The 15,758-nt window shown below is 39.2% G+C and overlaps 2 protein-coding genes across 2 annotated transcripts; one reads left to right on the top strand and one right to left on the bottom strand.

Annotated features, from left to right (window-relative positions):
- The first annotated feature begins 2,210 nt into the window (after nt 1-2,210).
- LOC103704050 lies at nt 2,211-2,747 on the top strand. Its single transcript, XM_008787185.4, has one exon. The coding sequence runs from the start codon at nt 2,256-2,258 to the stop codon at nt 2,538-2,540; it is 285 nt and encodes a 94-aa protein (XP_008785407.1). The 5' UTR covers nt 2,211-2,255; the 3' UTR covers nt 2,541-2,747.
- A 300-nt stretch (nt 2,748-3,047) lies between these two features.
- LOC103704175 (chromosome transmission fidelity protein 18 homolog) lies at nt 3,048-15,513 on the bottom strand. The gene is made up of 24 exons (XM_039125118.1): nt 15,268-15,513; nt 14,813-15,190; nt 14,530-14,591; nt 13,550-13,687; nt 13,163-13,438; nt 12,688-12,774; nt 11,171-11,272; nt 11,035-11,100; nt 10,395-10,505; nt 10,253-10,314; nt 10,046-10,090; nt 9,820-9,893; nt 8,255-8,322; nt 8,094-8,162; nt 7,888-7,985; nt 7,705-7,786; nt 7,527-7,605; nt 7,045-7,132; nt 6,820-6,973; nt 5,538-5,729; nt 5,291-5,350; nt 4,472-4,782; nt 4,114-4,219; nt 3,048-3,471 (listed from the first exon to the last, which is right to left on the bottom strand). The coding sequence occupies exons 1-24, from the start codon at nt 15,413-15,415 to the stop codon at nt 3,418-3,420; spliced, it is 2,910 nt and encodes a 969-aa protein (XP_038981046.1). The 5' UTR covers nt 15,416-15,513; the 3' UTR covers nt 3,048-3,417.
- Between the last annotated feature and the right edge of the window lie 245 nt (nt 15,514-15,758).

Here is a 15,758-nt window from a genome sequence, read left to right as displayed (position 1 = left end):
TCCGTGAGGTTTTTGTTCGGAAGCCTGCTCAGTTTCTCGCTCTCTCTCCTTATTCTACATATACCAGTACTGTCGTGTTCTTTGACTTTCTGTCAACGGTCATCTCCCAGACCTGGCAGAGGGAAAAATTTAAAAAAGAAGAAGAAGAAAGCACTCTGCTGTACCTATTTCGACCTTTTTTTTTTTTTTTTTTTAAGGAAAACCTTTGATTCTTCGTCGAGAAAAGTTTGCAGAGAAAGTTTCGACCGTGTAATAGTGTCATCTTCGATTACGGGGTTGACTGGTCAGTTTTGAGTCTGTCAAATATTTAGCAGTATTTGATTGGAGCCTTGCTAATTAAGCACATGATGCCTCCTCTGGCTGCTTGCCCTATATATATATATATATAACAGCCCTGGTTAGACAGCTCTCATGTGATTCCCAAAACAGCATATATGGAGCTCCCGGTGAGCAAAAGTTGCATTACAAGTTCTAAACAAGCGTCTATACCCTTGGATTCATCTCAAGTTTTGAGATCCAGCTTGTTTTTCGGCTAGTGCATTGCATCATTTCTTGCCATCTTGAAAAATGCTACCGAGCGCCACTCCATTGCATGCTTTGTTCTTTTATATTTTTAAAAGAAAAATAGACTAGGGAGGGGTTCTAACCTCGCCTCCCTATACGTACCACTCCTCCACCTAAACTAAAGCCAGATCCCTAGATAAATCAAGAGCAAAGCTTGCAGGGGTACAAAGGAGGTTCGAGGACCTTTGGAATCAAAACCCCTCCCCTTGTCTTAATAAGTGGCAAGTTGTAGTATCTCCACTGCATAATTGTAGGTTCATTAATAGTACCCAAGATTATGAGATCTTCTGTTAGCCAACCAAAATCAGCTCGTTTACTCCCCGTTCGAAAAACATGAAAATTCTACATCAGGATAAATGGTGAAGCATTGTACTGAAACTCTTACCAGCTTGAGTAAATATTCTTGTCTACAATTAATCTTCCTATTTTAACTAGGATCTCAATTTTTAAGGATCTTCCTAGCACCCACCTTTGTAGTTGTGTACCTGTGAGCACCGAGAACTAGGTGTGGTTGGAGCAGGTTAACTTGGATTTGGTCGAGCAAGGCCACAATTCGGTTGTAGCAGAAAAAAAGACAATGGGTTAGCCGAGTTAGGTGATAGATACAGTATGATCGATGTTTGGTCTTATGAGTCAAGTGAGATTTGGCTCGGCCTTAGATTTTCAAATATTATTGCAAAACCTCTTTGACAATATCCTATATATGCCTGTATTGCACCATTTCTCATTCCGGATGGCTCAACCTCTGCTTATACCATACAGCAAAAGCCTTTAATCTGGCCTCACATGCCTTTCTTCATCCTTTTCTCAGTAAAATTAAAGACCGCGCATACATATATTCCAACCACTCACCTCACCTGTTGTTTTTTTCCTTAAAAAAAAATAAAATCAAAGGTCAAAGTTACAAACTAGCTTTCTGTAAACGTTGTCGTATCAGAGCTAGTTGATTTCTAATTACATCAACGATTTGCTCTGACCATATATGATCCCGTCATCTTTTACAAAAGTTGGCTATGCTATATCTGCGTAAAAGCTTGCTTCGCTGTTGACATGCTTTTAACTGTACATCGAGTTCCACGAAATATAAATATGATGCATGTAACATCATCCATGCTAGGTGTATCTCTCCACGTAGGACCGATGCACTTATTAACAAGATCGGTGGAACCGCCACGGCATGACCTCTAAAAGCCGCTAGCTATCCGACAGCAACCCGAAAGCACGAGACTCGGAGCGCGTGATTGACCGTCCGCGCTCCACAAGCTAGATGGACGGTTAATGTGCCGCAACGTGTCAAATTCCTGGCCTAGGTCTGGGATCACCAATAGATGAGGCCGGTTCACCCACGACCGGAAATATAAACATTTTTTTTTTCATGAAGGAGAAAAATCACAATTAAATGGCACGAAAAAAACAAGAAGAAAAAAAAAAAAGTTGCGTCGTGATTTCCTCTCAGCCAACTTGCCGTTCGGATAAGACGCTTGTGGCTGACTCGTGGCCCCAAGGCTACCCATCCTGCTGGCCAAGCAGTGGTGGATTGTGGGCCGTCAGATGATGATCAGCACACCAACGCATCCCTCCATCCAACGGTTCAGCTTTTATTACTAGCGAGCGTGGAGGCCCTACGCTATATATCCAAGACCAAAAAACCAAAAAGAGTGAGAGCAAGGATCGAGAAAGGAGAGGGAGAGATGGCTTCGTTCGGCATCGTGGGTTTCGGAGCGGCAGCGGCGAGCGGGAGGGTGTTCGCGGCGACGGCGGCGAAGAGCGCGGGTGGAAGCGGGGAGGAGAAGGGGCTGATGGACTGGATCCTTGGTGGGCTGCAGAAGGAGGACCAGCTCCTGGAGACTGATCCTATCCTCCAGAAGGTCGAGGGGAAGAACGGCGGTGGCGGCAAGTCCACCGGCACCGTCTCCATTCCCAACAACAAGAAGAAATCCGGCAGCGGCTTTGGAGGCCTCTTTGCCAAGAACTAAATAATTGCTACGTTGAAGAAAACGCGAGACGCCCCCTTCCCTGCTCCCATGATTACATCCGTCTCTACTCTCTTCTCCCATCTGATAGACAGACAGATATTCTGGCTGATGTTCGAGTGTGTTCTCCACGTCTTGTTCTGTATTTTTTTTGAATATTATAACATAATATGAATCTCTGAATCAATTTGGTTCTGGAAAATTTGGAAATTTTCTTTCTCGGTCTGGCATGCAATTCTACGGATAAAGGTCACGGTCAGTTAGTTTTAAGTTTACGCTATGTACTCCTTCTCAAAGCCAGCACTTTTAACGACCAATAAACTACATACATAGTTCTTCAAAATTCGGTGCCTTTTTAGTTAAATGGCAAAAGTTCGAAGGGTAAGCCATAGTGCAATCAAATGGTGGTTCAGCAAGATCCATCAACGCTGGAACCCACACGTCTAAACATTATTTGTAACTTCGTTTCTTTTGTTTCTCTGGCTAGGGGAATTTTGAAGCTTTAAGTTGTTATTGACCTTACTCGTCCAAAAATAGTTATTAACTATTATTACCCTTATAGTTGCTCAAAAAAAAATATTGCAATCCTTGAAGCAAAAAAGTCAGATTCAAGGTTCAGTTGTAGTGGTACGTGTTTACACGAGCACCAAACATGCTTCACTCATTGGAACTCCTTAAACCGCACTTGTACCGAGAAAACTCCTTAAATGAACTAAAATTATATCAATGGAATCAACTGAGAGCACGAAACATCATGCCCCGTAATTAGTGCCATTTGTGCATCAAGAATTTAATTAACAGAAAGGAAATTACACTTATAAAAAGATAAGTAAAAGCTTACATTTTTACATGAACCAGACCACCTGAAGGCAAAACATCACTAGATCAGCAGGTCACGGATTCTCACGGGTCTTTTCACTGCATTTGTGAAACCCTGCAACATTTCACATTTATAGAAGAAAAGTTACAAAAACCATCAATTCAGATTAGCTTTCATCAAGAAGGTTAGTAATAGTTGCTCTTCGGTCAGTAGTAGTTGATGTAAAAGTTCAAAGAGTTGCCTGCAATATCCACGCGCGCCCACACAAGCGCAAAAGTCGTACTGCATTCCACACCCTGCTCTGGTAATACATTAATTATATATTGCTGCAAAGGGGCCTTGAAATTGTCTTAGAGTTCAAAGGTCATGCTACATTCCGCACCCCTCCCTGGCAATACTTTACTGATATTACCAAACAAGGGACTAAAAATTTTCTTGAAATTGGACATGGAAACTTTTTCACGCCCCACTTCATGGTCAAACCATTCAAAGGCATCAACCATTAAAGGCGAGTGCACAGCTAATCGATCTTGGCTGAAGGTATTTAGGAGGTAGATTCAAGAACCCATTAAATTTGGTTTGTGATTAACATCCTTTGAAAGATAACATCAATGCAGTCAAGCTTTGCAAACACACAATGCAATAAGAGCTTTAGTCGCCTTTTTTTTTCTTTCTTTTGCTTCATTTACCACACTGCGATTACCAAAAAATGTGATTCCAGCCTATAAATAAATTGCACCATCATGGTGTACGTACCTCATTGTACTTGAAAAGAAGCGGGCGTGCATCTCTTTCAGTAGTTGCTGCCTTTTGCGAAGCATCTCCAGAAACCTTGGAATCTGTGTTGCTTCCTTTTCTAAACCTGTATCATTGGAGTCCGAATTACCAGAAATGAAATGCGCTCAATCTAGTGTTACATAAATCCTAAAGAAGTCAATACGATTAAATGGGACTTGTATAACATTGTCAGATAGACATTGTCCTGTTAGGACAAAAAATATGAACATGCTACTCATTGAATATAAAATGCATTTAGTTCTTACTGATGCAATTTTCATTAGAGGGGAATAAATACTACTGATATTGGATAAAAGTTCCTGAACTAGAATATTACCTATCAAAAAAACTAGAAGAGTGACTAGAAGATTTCTTTGAATTTCCTGGAGTTCTTAAATTCACACCAGAAGCTGGCAGTTTTTTGTTGACTTCTGAACTTGTCTTTGAAGCATCCCTGGATAACTCTTGCCTCTGAATCAAAGCTGCATTTAACTTGTTGCTGCCATCAACAGATGAAGATCCACTCAGATTCATCATTGGAATCACTTCAGCATTTATGGTAGCTGATACTTGCTTCACACTGCTGCTTCCATCAGGTAGATTCATGGACCTTCCGGTGCTGTCTCGCAGAATTCTCTGCTTCTCAACCTGCAAAGTCATTCTGCATCTATCAGGTGCAAAGTGAAAGTTCCGGTCATAAACCTCTCTAGGTGGTGATTTACTTCAAATAAGTTCACCAGCACTTTATATCTTATTAAATATGTAGTAGCACAATAAGGCAGCCAATCAAGGAAAATTGTTCAGGACAGGAATATATATCACAAAGCAGATACATCATCTCTGCAGGTATGAGATCACCTATCAGTATGTTGATCAACATTAATCAGCAATGATCACTTTCCAGGCTAAAGGGGGAAAACAAAACTAGGTCACAAAAATCCTAACGAACGATGACTACTAGGTCTGGGTTAAATTATATTTTAAGATCGGTCCGTCTCCAAGACAGAAACTGACACAAGTTTCTTGTTTTGACATCCAAGCTATGTCTATCATTTGGCTTGTTATATCAGCATTCATCACCATACGGGAAAAAACTTGCTCAGAGTAGGACAAAGAAAAGATTATGTTCTTGTATTAGTAAGTTGCTTCAGCTTACCTCATGAACCAAGACCTGCTTCATAGCTGCAGAGAGTCCACAATGCTCCCATTGATAATCCTGTTATTACCAGAAGACAATCGAAAAACCAACTTTTAGTTATATGATGCCAACAGCTGTTAGATCAGCTGGTTGGTACCTCCAATTGATAGGTCCTAGGTTCAAACTTGAGTAGTGGTGACTAACCACCCTATTCCTGAAAAAAGAAGTTATGTAATACACATTAATGAATGGAGAAAGAGAAAACCTTAAATTTCACAAAGTCATCAACGGGGGGATCGAAACAAAGCACTGAAGCATCAGGAACTGCTCCATATTTATGAACCTTTTGTGAAGGCTCAGATTTTGAGTTTTTATATGTTATAGAATATGAAACCATAGTATCTACTAGGTGGGCCAGATCATCCTTTTCTTTTTCTGACAGTAAATGCAATGCCACCTGAAAAAAGATAAGTGAAATTTTTCATGAATTTGAATGAAACAAAAGAAAATATTTCGAACATTCCAAGTTCCTAAGACCCGGATTAATCTGACTCAATGTCTGAAAGTGAAAATATGCATACCAGAATAAGGACCTTATCATTTAAAAACCAAAATTATATTCACAAAGCAAACAATGTAAACAAGTAAACTTATACACATTGTATAAAGCTCCTACATTCTTTCTCTTGGTGCAAATATGTGTCAACTTTTGCAACTTTCTTCATTTTCTTATTACAAAAATATACAGAACTTGACATGTATGCACGTAAAAGTGATGAGATGCTAAGAAAAAACCAACAGCAAGCTTGCTTAAAACACCAGTTCTAACAGGAGACTTGCATTGGTTGAAATTTTGATGCTGTGTTTAAAACTGTGTGCATCTAAGATACATGAGTATGTTGGATAGACTGCTTTTTTTATGACATCATACTAGGATTTTGATATAGTTGTTGAACTCAACAGCTTGATTTCACCTAACCAACTGAAAGTGCTTGATTATGGAAACCTTAGGCCCAACAATTTTCATCTAGTTCCCACCAACAATTATCTGATTTTAGTAACTGGTTACTAGGTTCTCCCTTATTATGAGCACTTGTTAGTTGAGGTTGTTATAAGACGCGGACTTAAACAAGCTTGAATGATTCAGAGTTAGTTGATAGTTCTCATTACCAAATCATAACTATTATACCAATACAAGTTCAACCAGAACACTATATTAACAAAGAAGAGCTCTCCTAGTAGACTGAATCTCTTGCATATAGTACAACACCTATAAAATAAAGAAGCAAATGGGTGATACTGCATGTATTTAAAATATATTAAGACTTCAAAAACAGGAGCTCTTTGAATAGTGGAAGGAAAAGAATTCAAGCCAAACAACTGTAACAAAGTTAATAGGCTAATAAAAGCTGTCTAAACTTGTACCACATTTATCTTTCCTTTTCATTATGTCTCGGCAGCACCTTAAATACTGCCTATCAATAAATGAAACATCCCAATGTCAACCGAGGTGGAAATAAATGTTAAAATGTGAATCCGAAAATTACCGGCCTCAAAGTTGGTGGCGCTAAAATATGTAAGAATGGAGAAACAACGTCTTGTACGAAAGACTTGATTGATAGATGCCTTGAAATAGATGGCACAATTTTGTTTTGCCAAGTCTTCAGTAAGTCTTTTTTTTCCATAAGCATCGCTCGATATCTGCAGTATTTTTTATCAATTAATTTAATAAAATATGACCAAAAATTACAAGATTAGTTTAGATAAAGTACCTCTGAAAGGTCTTTGGCCATTCAATTTTTGGTTTCTCGACTTGAGCTATCAGGCGGCTCATAGTAATTGCAACAGGAGGTTGATGGACTGGAGGATATAGTTAAAAGCATGTCAATCAAATGACTATATATATAAATACCGTGATCTTGCCATGGAGAGACGTCTGTTGTGTCGTTCGCGCGCGCATGTGTACACACACATATGTATGTGCATATATACATACATACATACATACATATGCATATATGCGTGTATACACACACACATGACCCAAGTTGGTGGAAATATACAACACGACATATATATGTATATACACACATATATGTGTGTATATACATACATACATGCATGCATGCATGTACATATGTGCATACATACACACATACAACTTGTTTCGCTTCTTGTACAAAAGTTGGTGGAAATGCATGCATGCATGTATGTATATATAAATGTATATGTATATATCAGATTGTGATCTTACCATGGAGTGACATCTTCTGTGTCCGCATGACATACTGAAGGAATGAATCAGAAACACCAAGTACGTCAAGACATTGAACCTTCAAGTTGCAAGTGATGGTAAATTGCTGAGTAAAGTATTAACCATGCGAATGCAAAGTCTAAGATCACACAGAAATGACGAGGACAGAGAAACTTACGGTCTTTTGCATCAGTGGATCATGATAAGAGAGATGCAAAAAGTTTTCATAAATACCATCCATAGTCAGTTCGTATTCACCACTGTTGAGTCAGCTTGGATAGTGAAAAATTAAGAAAAGCAACTATATACATTAGACTATGAGAAGAAAGTACACATTTTAGTAGAATAACCAGTATCCTACCGGTTAGATATGAGAGAGTACAGATAGTCAAAATCCCCATGTCCACTACAGCCACTCGTGGACTTCCTTTCATGCTTCAATTTTCTCTTCTGCAAAATCTATATTCAAGGAAATTATCTTAAAAAAGAACAAAGATCAAACATATATGATTATGGTACATAATAAACAACTTAGATAAACATCACTGGTTATTGACATGTGCATACCTCCTTCCACACATCAAAAACGCTTCTTGACATGTCCTTCTGACCTATTACTTGGGAACCAACCTCCAACTATGTTATAATATAAAGCTCATTAAAATCAACCATCTATGGATCCCAGAGATATCTTAAAGAAAAAAAAAAGATCCTTGCTGTTAACTCACAAAGTTGAGGGCTTCTTTCTTCTTATTCAGAAATTGAAGTGTGTTTAAGCATGAACGGATGTCACATTCTGCAAAAGATATATGCATTTAATCTAAAGTACATTTCTTAGGGAAAATAGGAAACAAACATTTACTATAGTCAAAAGTTCATAACCAAATAAATGCTTAACAGCCTTGAAGCAACTTGCTAGGCCTATCCAATAGGAGTCCAACTTAGGTTCAACCGGAACCCACCCGCCCAACCTCCGCATTGAATATGGTTGGACTGAAGTTTTATAGATCTGGATCGGGGATGGGCTCAAAGAATCCAAACTAACCTCAAGTAGGGTTGACCTTCAACCCAACCCTAACTCAACCCGAATCTGATCCAACCCAACTTGACTAACCCAGCCCAATTTATAAATAAATAAATATTCAAATTTATGTTTCATATATATTATTTATATATTAATATAACTATATCTTTAATCTTCTTAAATTATGTGTTATTTTACTACTAAAATTTATGAATGATTGAGTTTTTAACTCAACAAATTTTAACCCAAGAAAAATGTTCAAAACATTTCCCCTATCTTAAAATTCCAATTTAACTCGCCTAATCCAATTATAATTGCACAACCAAACTCAACATAGCTAACCTACCCCAACTCGGCTAGCCTAAACCCAACCAGAATAAGATTAAGATGGGATTGGGTTGGGTAGGGTTAGAGAAATTCCAACACCATACCAGGTTGCATAGGGTTAGGGTCAAGAGATTTGGAGGTTGGTTTGGGTTAGGGTTTGCCCTCAACCCTACCCAACCTGCCCGAGTTGCAGCCCTACTATCAAATGGCTAAATTATTTGCTAGGAAATATGGCTTTGTACATAGTAAGCAACTAAAGCCTCTATTTGCTATTCAATTTGAACCCGGGTGAGGGAAGTGTGGACGTGTGATGGCAGAGAGGGAAGGAGGGGGAGTTGGAGAGAGAGATGACTTCAATAAGGGTATTAATATGCATTTTTGGCACCCATTAAAGAAAACTTACAACCCTCAAGCTCACAAGGAAAGACCTGCAGAATCAAGAATTGGCCAGAATTATGAATGTGATGGCCAAAAGAGTAGCTAAAGTTGAACATGTTATTGTCTAATGGGCATGCTCATCAATTGAAGACTCCTTCCTCTTGAATAAGTTGCACGAATTGCAAGTGTAAGATACTAGTTTTCTCATACAAACCATCTTCTTCATGTTCGGAGATTTTGCACAAGGCTGTAGCTTAGCTCTATAAAGACACTTCTTTGATAAATATGTCCCCTTAGCACTCTCTAGAGAGTGTTTTAAAGAGAAACAAAGTAGGTCAACCAAAAATGATAACCTATTATGAATTCATGCCCATATGCATGCCGCATGCATGCATTATATCTCATGCATGCATAATAATTAGGGGCCAGCTGAGATCACAACTATCCATCAATTACACCCTTTAGATAAGTTGCTGATGAGTCTACTTTAGTTGAAAAACCAGAAAAGTAGATCATAGAAGAGAAACACAATTGTTGGAATTTAACAAAAAAAAAAAAACTTACCAGTATATTCAGCCAGTGCAGAAAGAGCTATTGTACTTGTCCTGAATCCTTCTTTTTTGCAGATATATTTAAGCCTACCATAAACAATGTTCATAGATGATGAGAATGCTAGTAAAGACAAGAAAAATGGAAGAGACACCGTCAACTAATACGCTAGAGGGATACGAAAGAATATAAATATCATCAAAATCATGATATTGATAGAAGATTTTCCAAATCTGACAACCTGTTCACAACACGGTTAACTGTTGGCTGAACAAATGTGTGCACCCTGTAAAGTAAATAAAATACTTGTCAGGTGATATAGATTTTTCAGTGGCAGCTAAATGGAAATATTGGTGTTTTACAAAATTATTAAAGGAATTGGATCAACCAAAAATAAGAACCAAATCATAAATTTAGCATCAATACTTATATAAATACAAGGACTCACTTGGCCACTTGTCTCAACGGCCTCAAAGCTGGAGCATAGAGGTCATTGCATATGCAAATTACCTGCACGAAATTTAGGGCGTTGATATATTGGGATGGTAAACAAAACAAAATCGAAACATCCACTCTATCGCCATTCTTACAGGCCTAGACAATGCTACTGCTTTGCGTCCTTTTTTTGAAGAAGCCTTTCCTGGTTGAGCTTCCTGAGTAGCATTTCCTTTTTCAGCACTGGATTTCTTTTCAGCAGCCAACTACAAGAACAAGACAAGTTTACTATTTGAAGAGACACGCAGCAGCAAGATAGTGCCATAACATGGACTTTTTATTGGAAAAATGGTATTCCAGTTAACTGCATGGATGATACAATGATCGCACGACACTATGCAATAGTTCATACATCTTGTCAGGTTCTTCATTGCTTTATTTTTAGTTGATGTTTGAATGGCTTATAAGCTACCCAGTTTTTCTTGTTTCTGAGTCTACTGCCATTCCTTGGTTGGACTCATTTTACCTGTACAATGCTCAATGAATGTGTTTGGACACTCTTTCTCACCCGGTATTCTGGCATAGAATTACTACAGTAAAATCACAGCTACTCTACCCACTATTTATTAGGAAGACCAAAGAATTACATGTACGAAACAATGTAGAGAAAGTATTTATTTTCTTTATGCCATATTTAAAAATTTAAGAATACGGAGCAATCTAGACAAATATTAATTGCTACATAATACTGCACAAATAATAAAAGAATTACCAACAAAAGAAAAGAATATATACCATTTTTAGAATCACCTCCACTGCACCCTTTCCTTCACCAAGTGCTCCATCAATTTCATCAATTACCTGCAAAGTAGAAGAACTAGTTAATAATATTATGATGAAAAATATGCAAAGCTTTGCAAAGTAAACTCACCAAACACTTTGGCTTGGAGTCAGGCATAATGGAGTTCATCTGCACCACATCAAGAATTTTAGATTCAATCGTTGAAGTTGAACGATCGTCACTTGCATTTATCTGCACGAGACATTTCTCGTGAGTCACACCGTGTAAGAAATCTGATATTAAGTTCAGACCACAATCAATTGTAACCAATATTTGCTGCTGTATGCACGTTATTTGTAAGTCCTGAAACTATTATGCACCTTAGCTTGTAATATTGCATCAACTTGCCTCTCACAGTAGTTAACGCTCATGTATTATCGCATGCAATAGTGCATGGTTCTCACATGCATAGACAGCAAGTAAAAGCCAGTGACCCAACAAGTATACACATAAACACTAGCATGGTCCACTAATCTCATTATATTAGGGAACAAAATCTCATTGCTTCAACTCGCAGATCCTTTTCAATCATAGTTGTGCAATACAAGATAACCTTGCCTTTGATGATCTTCCCCTTGTCAAGATTGACTTGTTTTTTCTCTCATATATTACTCACATTAAGAAACCCTATCAATCACCAAAGTCCAAAGTAAGGTCAGTGGTACCATCTTAAACCGCCCGGTTTGGAGTATACTGAGCTGTACCAAGACAGTTCCAGGCTTCACATCGAGAAACCGGCAAGGGTGAAGAAGAGGGAGGAGGAAAGAGAGGAAAAGCAAGAAAGAGGGAGGGAGGGAGAAGGAGAGGGAGGAAGAGAGTTGGAGACAGCAGCTGAGAGTGAGAGAGGTGGAGGGAGGATCGGAGCAAGGGCTTTCGAAGCCCTCTCTCCTTCGCGGTGCCATAACAAGAGGAGGAAGGGAGGGAGACAGCGGTGGAGAGCGAGAGAGGTGGAGGGAGGGCCAGAGAGAGGGCTTTGGGGAGGGTCGGAGAGAAGGTTTTCGGGAGCCCTCTCTCCAGCCCTTCCTCTACAGCTCTCGATCTCCATTGCCATCTCCCCCTCTCCCTCCCTCCCCCCCTCTTTCTCTTTCTATCTTTCCTTCTCTCTCTCCCCCTTCCTCTACCACTCTCTCTCTGCCGCCCTCTTCGGCCTCTCCCTCCCTTCTTCCCTTTCCTCTCCCTCCCACTCTCTCTTTTCCTCTCTCCTTCTGCCTTGTCGGTTTCCTTTTGTCGGTTCATGTTGGAATGGTACGGCACAGAACTATACCACACCGTACTGTCGGCCTACCAGCACAAGTGCAGGTTCCGGTACCGTGGACTTTAGTCCAAAGAGTTTCCTATCATGTTCATCTTTTTTCCTTGGTTTTTTCCTTTAGCAAATAGATGCAATAGTTATGAAATCATTTCTCCATAAAGAACATCTTGTGATTGACTCACATATTCTAAGTCTTATTACTTTGATCTCTACTTACTATCAAGCCACATGATGAATATGTTTTAAATTTATTCTTTGCCTTTAGAGTGGAAGGAACCACTCTATCATATGTTAACAATCAATGTTTGAAATACTCTGTGGTATAAAACAATAAAGAGATGATCAAAGCCCAAACCTCAACAACACGGTATCCACAATGCTTAGCAGCTACATGTGCAAGTGTAGTCTTTCCAAGCCCTGGGGGGCCACATAGTAGAAGCACCTGCAGAACTTAAAATCTATGTTCAATAATGACTTTGCAACTAATAGAAAATCCTCCACGCATTTTTGCATGGATTTGAGTAGATCATTTTTTTTACATGGCATGTAGAAACTAGAAATAATAGGTATTACACACTACTATGGGAAAAAGAAATATCAGATCAAACTTTATAAAACAAATCTGGAGTCTTGGATTATTTTGTTTGCTTTTTGTTTCTTTTAGGAATTACTTGTTCAATAGGCAATTTAAGCCTAGTTTGGAAAACTCTACCACAATAGGCTTACCCCTCTGGGAAAAAATGAGATATCAACTAAAGCATTAATGTCCAACAGCAAAGCATAGAATTAAGTTTGAAATCCTAGGTCATGATTATGTATGCCGCACCAACCTTTTGTTCTGGTGGATGGTTGAATGGGGGCTTTCTGCTCGAAAATTTTGATGCACCTTTCAAATTGTTATTTTCTCTATCAAAAACATCTGAAGATTTGAAATTTTGATTGCTGAAAGGAGCTCCCCTTTTTTTGCCAAAGAAGCTTTTAATATTGGAAAATTTCTGATGTTGAACTGAAGAATGTTGTCGTAAAGCAGATAAAACATCATCAGAGGTAGCCCTAATTTGGGATCCAAATACAGAGGAATCCCATTGCTTCAACCATAAAAGTACCTGTGCAAAACAGTAGCATACGAAGTTCCAATCAAAGATCAGTTACAATTGTGAAGTACCTTGTATGCATTCTGTAGATTAATTATGCTTTAGCGCAAAGATCACTCATACCTCCCTATTTATCTGTTCATCACTAAGAAGTTCTGGGAAGGACTTTGGAGCATATTTCTCTACCCAAAGTTGTTCATTGACTGTCTGACTTGTAGAATGGATTTGATGAACTGGTGAATCAAAACTTGTTTGCAAAGCCTTCAGAACCAAAACAACAATGTCTTAGGCGGCAAATCATAATATACTAGCTAATAATGTGATAAAAGAAACGAAGAGAATCAAGAAACTAATCTTAAAAACAAACTTATTAGTAGTTAAGCCATTCTTGAACCACTTATTAGTAGTTAAGCCATTCCTGAACCAGTTTTTCTATATGCACTAGTCTCTATAACTGAAAATATTAACATGAAGGCATGAAGCAAAATCAAGGATAGCAACATAACAATCAATATGATATTGTTTGGAATCTTCCAGTAAAGCAGAGCATTGAAAAATACAGAAGATCTAAACTAGTGACTAGATAATATCCAACTTCTTCACACAGAATCCAACAAGACAACTATTTAATATTGTTAAAGCAACCAATTCATATTCTTGCAACTAAGAATTCAAATATTAAGCTATGAGTTAAGAGTACTGTTCAGAGACAAATTAAGTTTCAGGTGAACTAAATTCTTCCAACAATGCTAACTCATTAATGTGTATATAAGCAAGTCTGCATTTCATGGTGTTCTCGTTTAGATCTAAATACATAAAAATGAGCTCAGTGATGCTACCACATCAGCTCGTGCTCTATGCTAATGCAAAACATTTTGGTCTTCTTAACACATAGGTTAAAGAAACAGGATATGAGATCTTCATGATGAGGTGGATTAGAAACAGGATTGGTGATGCCATTAATTTTTTATATTATTATTATTTGTATTTTTCAACTTTGAAACCTATATTGTTTTTTCCGATTTATAACCACTATCTTGCTGACAATTAATGATATTGAAGAAAAAGTGACTTCCATACGAAGTCCAAGTAAAGAGTCATACCTTCGCTAAGGCCTCTTGCTCCGCTCTTCTGCTTAAGAGACTGATAGGTTCTGAAAGAAGGCCTGCACAAAACGCAATAAATTTGATGAAATAACCACATATAGATCAGCTTAAGAAAATGTCATCGAACTAGTCATCAGAAAGGGCAAATGCAGTTAAGGTGAAGGAATGATTAAAAAAAAAGGAGGGGGGGGGGCGGCGGCATGATCTATAAGGAATGGATGCAGCTATGACCGCAAATAGAATAACAGCAAATAAGAAGAAAACAGAATTTCCGACCGACCATTAGCAGGCTTTTCCCGTATTAGCTTCCTCTGGGTTCCACCCATCTCCCCCGAATTCATCTTAGCATAAACCCTGTCTCCACAGGGCCCCGTCACTGGAATGCACTCCCCCTCGATCTCCGAAACAAATCGGGAAATAAACTTCTCCTCGGCAACATCCAGCACTGCAACATCCCTCTCAGGTGCCGCATCAGCCGCCGCCACATCCTTCGGTGGCGAGTACCGAAGCCACTCCTCATCGCTATCATCTCCCGATGCTCTTCTCCTGATTCCTCTCTCGTTGTCCGCAAGTACCCCTTCCAAAACCTCCACCTCCGCTTTCTTGTCCGTTCGAGGCCGCTTCTTGCTGGTGTGGATCTCGATTGTTGTGGCTGGATCTGCAGAGAGCACGTGAAGGAAGGGGTTAACAGTACAAGATGAATGCCAATTCGAATTGTGAGGTCGATGGACGTGCCTGGGGCTTTCCGTCGAGAGACCTCTATGAGATCTTCTTCTTGATCTCTTCCCGCGTCTTCTTCCACCACCATGTAATCTTCTTCTTCTTCGGAGAGGAAAGCGTTGGTCTCGAGCCATTCGAGCTCCTCGGGAGCTGGGATGTCCATCTCCAGGTCCGTTCCCGGCAGTGCTCCGATGCCCTAACGAACCCTGCCAAATGAGGAGCGAGGACCGACGGACAGACGAGGCGGCGCGGCCCCGCGAAAATGGGTCGGATATATTGGCGGGAAAAGAAATGAAAGGGTAAAGTAGGTATTTGAGAGAAGTTGTTGGGCTGGTCCAGTTCCTGTTCATGGCCGGCTGGGTTAGTGAGAGAGGCCTCCCAATATTGGGCCCTATGAAAGCCCGCGGAGTAAAACTAAGGGTGGCGATTTAGCCTAATTATTAGATAGAATTTTTTACGTGGATACCCTTCTAAATATTACTCTTTTAAAATTTATATTTGTATCT

Source organism: Phoenix dactylifera, chromosome 3, assembly GCF_009389715.1.
Source record: "Phoenix dactylifera cultivar Barhee BC4 chromosome 3, palm_55x_up_171113_PBpolish2nd_filt_p, whole genome shotgun sequence".
Lineage (NCBI taxonomy): Eukaryota > Viridiplantae > Streptophyta > Magnoliopsida > Arecales > Arecaceae > Phoenix > Phoenix dactylifera.
This window is presented reverse-complemented; position numbering and strand designations above follow the sequence as displayed.

Bases quoted from the DNA above. Each gene is read 5' to 3' on its own strand.
- LOC103704175 (XM_039125118.1), bottom strand. From the start codon at position 15,415: ATGGACATCCCAGCTCCCGAGGAGCTCGAATGGCTCGAGACCAACGCT. The intron at 13,439-13,549 runs GTATGAGTGATC...TGTTTTGCACAG, and splicing joins ATGAACAGATAAATAGGGAG to GTACTTTTATGGTTGAAGCA. The intron at 12,775-13,162 runs GTTGGTGCGGCA...TAAGTTCTGCAG, and splicing joins ACCATCCACCAGAACAAAAG to GTGCTTCTACTATGTGGCCC.
- LOC103704050 (XM_008787185.4), top strand. From the start codon at position 2,256: ATGGCTTCGTTCGGCATCGTGGGTTTCGGAGCGGCAGCGGCGAGCGGG.